The sequence below is a fragment of the Alligator sinensis genome, unplaced genomic scaffold, assembly GCF_000455745.1.
Source record: "Alligator sinensis unplaced genomic scaffold, ASM45574v1 scaffold7_1, whole genome shotgun sequence".
In the NCBI taxonomy this organism is placed as follows: Eukaryota; Metazoa; Chordata; order Crocodylia; family Alligatoridae; genus Alligator; species Alligator sinensis.
This window is the reverse complement of record NW_005841843.1, coordinates 868,962-875,278: the sequence shown is the minus strand read 5'-3', so window position 1 is coordinate 875,278 and position 6,317 is coordinate 868,962. Positions and strand designations below refer to the sequence as shown.

Below are 6,317 nucleotides of genomic sequence, written 5' to 3'. Positions count from 1 at the left end.
GGAAAGAGAAACAAAGAAGCATACTTTCAAATTGTCAGCAGCCCTCTAATAATCAGCAATCATCATGGAGTAAAAAGCAAAACACTGAAAAATCTCAAAACACTAAAAAAAGGAAAGCAGCAGTATTTGAGCACCTACAATTTCTGTTTTGCAAGATCTCCAAAACTTCCAAAGCTTGCCAAGTGTCAAGCCATGGCACTGCTTACCTTTCTGTTTTCTGAAGTGGGATTTGTCAGAGAGCATAGGGCCTTTTACAGCATCTGAGGAATCGACTTCATGGGACCCTAGAAATGGGATGCAAGTTAAAAAAATGACAGCGATGTTTGGCACAGCAGGGAACACTGGAATAACCTGACAGGGAGAATTAAGTTTGTGGATGGGTTGCCACAATGAACAGATGTATTCAGTGCCCCTTCGGGTGCCTGTAGATGTGCGGAGATGCTGCTTTTACTGTGCTGGAATTACTCCAGCAGCCTCCACATCTTGTGTATCCACCATCCCCATGCATCAAAATGGCCCGAACGAGCTTTAGTTAGAGCCACTGGTGCTATTTTGAAGTGCAGGATACTGAATACATCAGATGCTGTGGGTGCTTTAGAGTGGCTCTTGAAGCTGCTCTAATTAAAATGTCGTGTGTCCCCCCCACCCGTGTCAAGTTCATCCTGTCGAAAAGTTTTCCTCTCTTGCGAGAGCAAGGCACAAATAAAAGAACACGGGCAAGTCACAGCATCACAGAGAAGCGGGGCTGGAAGGGACCTCCAGAGGTCATCTAGTCCAGTGTTTCTCAGCCCGTGGGTCGTGGCCCAAAAGCAGGTCGGAAGAACATATGAAAGGGTTGTGAAGAAACTTTAAAAATGGATTCTCCTTTAAAGGAGAGAAACGTGGGAAGCTGCAGCTTTTCCCTTACAGGCTGGCACTGTTGCAGCCTTCAAGAGGCTGCTGCCCACGCCCCCACATACACTCCCCCACACTGGGGGTTTGGGACAGCGGGTCAGGACTGGCCACTGAGGTTTACAAATAGCACTGGATAGGTTGAGAACCGCCGAGCTAGTCCAACTAGCCCGATCGTCCCCATCCAACCTGCCCCTACAACTACACGTTAAACTCTAGGGGTCCCGTGTCGTGGGGCGGCAGCAGCGAGGCTGTGCTTGGGGGTCACGAGGAGGAGCTGAAGGAGACGGAGCGGGTCCGGCCCCGACGACTGGGGAGCACGTTACAGCGCCACCGTCCCGCGGCACGGAGGAGCGGACGGATCTGAAATCAACCCGGACAGCGCCGCGCCCCCTGCCAGGAAGGGGGAGACGAGCACAGTGAAATAAAAGGAAAAAAGAACCGGAGGAAAGCAAACCCCGCCCGGCTCCCCCAGTTTTGCAGGCGGCCGCGCTCAGCCCGAAGGCAAGGCAAGCGCCGGCAGGCGAGACTCACCCGCGGTGTCGTTGAAGCGCCGCAGCGGCGCCTTGGGGAAGGACATGACAGCCCCGCAGCACAGCGCAGCACACCTAAGTCACCGCCGACCCCGGCGCCGGATTCAAAGTGCCTAACCGCTCTCCCGGCAAACCCCGGCGCCCAATCACAGCGCTCGACCTGTGAGCCGCTCGACCAATCACCGCTCCTTCCTGCCGCCGGCTGGAGCACGCGCACTAAACCACCCGGAAGCTGGGGCTTAGCGGCGTTGTGCGCCTGCGCGTCTGGCTACTTCCGGTGCCAGGGGGCGGCCGCGCGGGGTTGGATGTCGGCTCCCTTCGAGGAGCGCAGCGGGGTGGTGCCTTGCGCCACGCCCTGGGGCTGCTGGTACCAGACGCTAGAGGAGGTGTTCATCGAGGTGCAGGTGCCGCCGGGCACGCGGGCCAAGGACGTGCGGTGCCGCCTGCAGAGCCAGCGCCTGGCGCTCTCCGTGCAGGGCCAGGACCTGCTCCAGGTACCGCGGGCCCGCGACGGAGGGAGGCCCCGTGGGAGACGCCCCGGCGGTAGGGTTGCCAACTCTCCAGGTTTGCCCTCGCGTCTCTGGGAACGAGATACAAATCTTCAGGAGGCTGCTGAGAGTCACCCTGGAGATCAATGATAGGGCATTCATTCAAATAAATATTCAATGTTGAATTTGATTTTATACAGTATCCCAGTTGGTTTTTGAAATGTAATAGTAACATGCGCTTGCCTTACTGGCGTGAAGTCTGTGCACTGTAATCAGTAGCTGATATACACAAGCACATGGGCACGTTCGCATTGTCACGGGCACGTTGATGTTCAGAAACCTCTCAGAATAAATTCAAACAGAGTTGACAACCGTACGGGGTCGGTGTAGGTTCCCGAAGAGCTCCACAGGCTCTGTCGCACCACGCCACACAGCTTCCCAGACAGCAGCTGTAGGATCTGTGTGGGGAGAGGGGGAACTCCCTCCTGGCCACACGGGCCCATACTGTGGCGCTGTACTCGGGCAGGGGGTGCCTTAGGAGCGAGCAGCCTTCACGAAGCTCCGGAGGCCGCAGCGCTCTGGCCCCGGCCTCAGTAAGCGCTGCTTGGAGTGGAGGGAAACAGCCTGGGCTGACTTGTGCCAGAAACAGGGTTGAACCCCTCCCCACCGGACTTATGAAAAACAAAGATAGAGAAACCTTACTGGGAAGAAGTATGTGACCTGGGTGTAGCTGCCTCCCTTCTGTTCAGTTGGCAACAACCCTGCAAACGCTGAAGGGCCCGTGAAGCATCACTCACTCCAGATGAGGCCCGTGCGCTGACCCACTGTTGTAGGCGCCCACTAGAGCACAGCCAGTATAGGGCTTTATGTACTGTTAACACTGTATCATTTGGTTCTCCGGCTGAAGTGTCTGTACTGTGCTAGCCTGCTAAACGTTTCAAGTAGGATACGTAGGCAAAGTCCCTCTCTTTAAGCGCTTAACTATAAGAAGGGTATTGTTATAAAAAAAAAGCATTGTAAAATATTAGGCAGGCAAGGTACTTTGGGTAAATCTGATGTCTTTTATTAGACCGACTCAGATAGTTGGAAAAATTCTTCTTTGCAAGCTTTCGGGTACAGTTATCCTTCATCAGGCAGAGGAAGCGTCTGCAGATGGTCTGTGTTCTTCCTGGATAGAGTGGTAAAGCAGCCAGAGGCCAGTAGGTATGCAAGAAAGCCAGTCAATTAAAATGTAAATTGGGTTGGTCAGTGGGTAAGAGACAGGTGGGGGTGGGGGGGGGAAGGGGAATGAATGTAGCTGTAGTCAAAGGATGGGGAGGTAGGAAGGGAATGAGAATAGCTGGTAAAAAGTAGAGGGTTTACCTGGAGAGTTGAATGTTAGGCAGGTTATAATGTGTCAAATCCAATGTCTGTATTAATCCATGATTTTTTTGTATCCAGTAAGTTGATGAAGTGAAGTTTGTAGGCTCATCTGTGAAAGGTGTTTTGTAAATTCCCTTTGAGAATTAGAACTGAGATTGGAGAGAGAATATAGTTTTCTTGTGAGAAGTGGGCACCCACAGGTAATTGATATTCTTTTCTTTGACAGATTTTCGGTGTGCATTCGTTTTGGTGCACAGTTGTTGTTTGGTTTCTCCTACATATTTTCCATCGGGGCATTTAGTGCACTGGATGAGATATATAACATTTCCGGAGGTACGGGTGTAAGATCCCGGAATGTTGATGGTTCTATTGTGACATGTAGTAATTGTGGGGGTGGTGGAGATGTGTTGGCAGGTTTACATTTCTTGTCATGGCATGGTGTGGATCCATTCACCATGTTTTGGGTCATAGGAAGTTTGCTTCTGGTGATGAGGTTGGCAAGGTTTGGTGCTTGTTTAAATGATAGAACGGGTGGTTCTGGGAAGATCACTTTAAGAATAGGGTCTCCTTCTAGTATGGGTTGCAATTGTTTGAGAATTTTCCATATAGGTTCCAGGGAGGAATAATATGTCGTAACCAGTGGTGTGCGATTTATGGGGAGTTTTCTTCTGTACTGCAGCAGTTCTTCATGTGGTATCCGGATGGCTCTTTCAAAAGTACAGTCTATCTCTCTGGAGGAGTGTCTTTGTTATGTGAAAGCCTTTTGAGATGTGTGAGGTGAGGATCACAGGTGTTCTCAGTGCAAATTTGGTGGTATCGGAGAGCTTGGCTGTATATTACAGCTTTCTTGGTATGTTTAGGGTGATTAATGGTTCAGTGCAGTCCGTGGGTTTCTTGTATATGGTGGTCTGTATTTTACCATTCTGGATAGTGACCATCATGTCTCAAAAGGAAATGTTGGTATTGGAGTATTCCAGAGAGAGCCTGATGGAGGGGTGATGATTATTGAATTTCTGATGAAAAAATCAATTGCAAGTTTTCAGTCCAAATGATAAAGATGTCATCAATATATCTTAAGTATAGCAAGGGTTTGATGGTGCAGTCCTTGAGGAATTCTTCTTCTAGGTGGTTCATGAAAAGGTTGGCATGCTGTGGGGACATTTTGGTACCCATAGCTGTGCCTACGGTCTGGAGGAAGTGTTGGTTATTGAAAGTGAAGTTGTTGTGTATGAGGATGAAGTGTATAAATTGAAAAATACCTTTGGGTCTGTACTCTGAGTTGTAATCTTGCTCTTGTAGATATGTAAGGCAGGCATTGTGTCCTGATTTTTAGTTGTTGTTAGTAATTGCTAAAATAGTTAATAGCAACACTCAAACTGTAGCAACACTCAAATTTTGATACAGCAGAAATCAATGACTGCTTTCTTCTGAAAGCAGACTTGCTTTTTTCTTGGTATTTTTCATTAGCATTAAAAATTGTATCAGTTTTATGTAACGTTATAATTCTTTTTCAGGGTAAACTCTTTGACTCTACAATAGCTGATGAAGGGACATGGACATTAGGTACGAATATGCTTAAAATGAAATATTGAAAAGACATAATTTTTGTTTGCATCTCACTCTGTACTTTAAAAATCTGGCTTTGAAAAACAGGCACATACTTTTATTTTGTGTTCTGCTTTCTTCAATAGTGTGTTTTTCAGCTGTGACATGAGCTTGGCATGTAATTTAACAAAAAATGATGAAATGTAAAATGCAGTTAGTCTGACTCTCCCTGTGCAAAAGTGCTTAATACACATTATGCCAAACTAATGGGAATTAACTAGTCTGTTGATAGGAAGATCAGGAGTCACATGCTGTGGAGGAGGGAGCTTGTAATTGACTTAGATAAAGTAACTTAATCTTGTATTTGTATGAAGCATGAGTAATCCAAAACCAGTACTGATTCATAGAATCATAGGGGAAGGGACCCTGAAGAATTTTCTACCAGGTCAAAGGCTTTCATGGTTTAGTATCCTAGAATTTAGATGTAAAGGAGATACCATGTGTACCGTAATCTGAGTGACTTTGAGTTTAAGATAACCTGCCGCCAATAATTAGCTTCTAACATGGGAAATGCATTAATGTGTTATAATTTTCCATGTATAGAATCTGATTATTGGAAAGTCAACTTAGATTCATCTCCTTTCTCCCCCCAACCCCTGGTTGCTCCAGTGAGGCAGGCAGGCAGGTGATGGGGTGGCCTGTGTCAGGGGAGTGAGGTGACCTGTACTCTGCCCCCCTGACTGCTCCTTACCTTCAGTCATAGCCCTAGCCCCTGCTTTAGCCCTTACCCAATCAGGCAGCAGCAGCTGTCCTAGACCCAGGGTCAGGGACAGGGACAGAGCCAGAGCCATGGTGGAAGCTTGTCTTGCCACAACTACTGCCTAGACAGATTGGGGCTAGAACCAGAGTGTGATCCATGACCCCCAGCCAGAGCTAGGCCAGAGCCATGACCAAGGGTAGCTGCATGTGGAAGGGGGATAGAGGCAGTGTGGGGGGCAGGCAAGGGCCAGGGTGGTAGTGGCTTGAACCCTAAGCCCAGGTTGGAGTCAGAACCACAGCAGTCACCTGTTGCCGTGCTTTGTACTCTAATCCAAGACCAGCAGTTTCCCCTCTGCCCCATCCCATGTTGAAAATTGAGAGAAGGAAGTCCTTGGATTTGTGTAAATGTGATGCTGCATCACTAAGCCCATTCCCTGCCAGTATGTGATTTCTGTGCAGTACATGCATTTTGTAGTACTATTCCCATTAATCTAGTTCTAAGTAGGGTCTCGGGTGGTATGGGCTTTAAGGCGCACAATTGACAGCCCAAGAGGTCACGAGTTTGAGGCCATTGCTGAAGGCTTATAGCGCATGCAGCCTGTCAGATTCTAATGAAATCTGCAAATTCTTTTAAATACTTTGTCACAAGAACATGAAAAAGAAAAGGTCCTAAATGTCCCAGGCAGTCCTCTACCTCGAGTTGCTTTCCCCTGTAATTGACTTGGTTGTACAGAAGTCT

At 48.3% G+C, this 6,317-nt stretch overlaps 2 protein-coding genes across 2 annotated transcripts in view; one reads left to right on the top strand and one right to left on the bottom strand.

Annotated features, from left to right (window-relative positions):
- Positions 1–1,546, bottom strand: part of HMMR (hyaluronan mediated motility receptor) — a 27,609-nt gene extending 26,063 nt beyond the window's left edge. The window contains exons 1-2 of the mRNA XM_006015701.3: positions 1,426–1,546; positions 207–284 (exon numbers count right to left, since the gene is read on the bottom strand). Coding sequence (XP_006015763.1) covers positions 207–284; positions 1,426–1,471 — 124 coding nt within the window. The 5' untranslated portion in view covers positions 1,472–1,546. The remainder of the gene's footprint in view (positions 1–206; positions 285–1,425) is intronic.
- A 128-nt stretch (positions 1,547–1,674) lies between these two features.
- NUDCD2 (NudC domain containing 2) overlaps positions 1,675–6,317 on the top strand; it is an 8,627-nt gene continuing 3,984 nt past the window's right edge. Inside the window, exons 1-2 of the mRNA XM_006015700.2 lie at positions 1,675–1,918; positions 4,789–4,837. Of these exons, the coding sequence (XP_006015762.1) occupies positions 1,730–1,918; positions 4,789–4,837 (238 nt within the window). The 5' untranslated portion in view covers positions 1,675–1,729. The remainder of the gene's footprint in view (positions 1,919–4,788; positions 4,838–6,317) is intronic.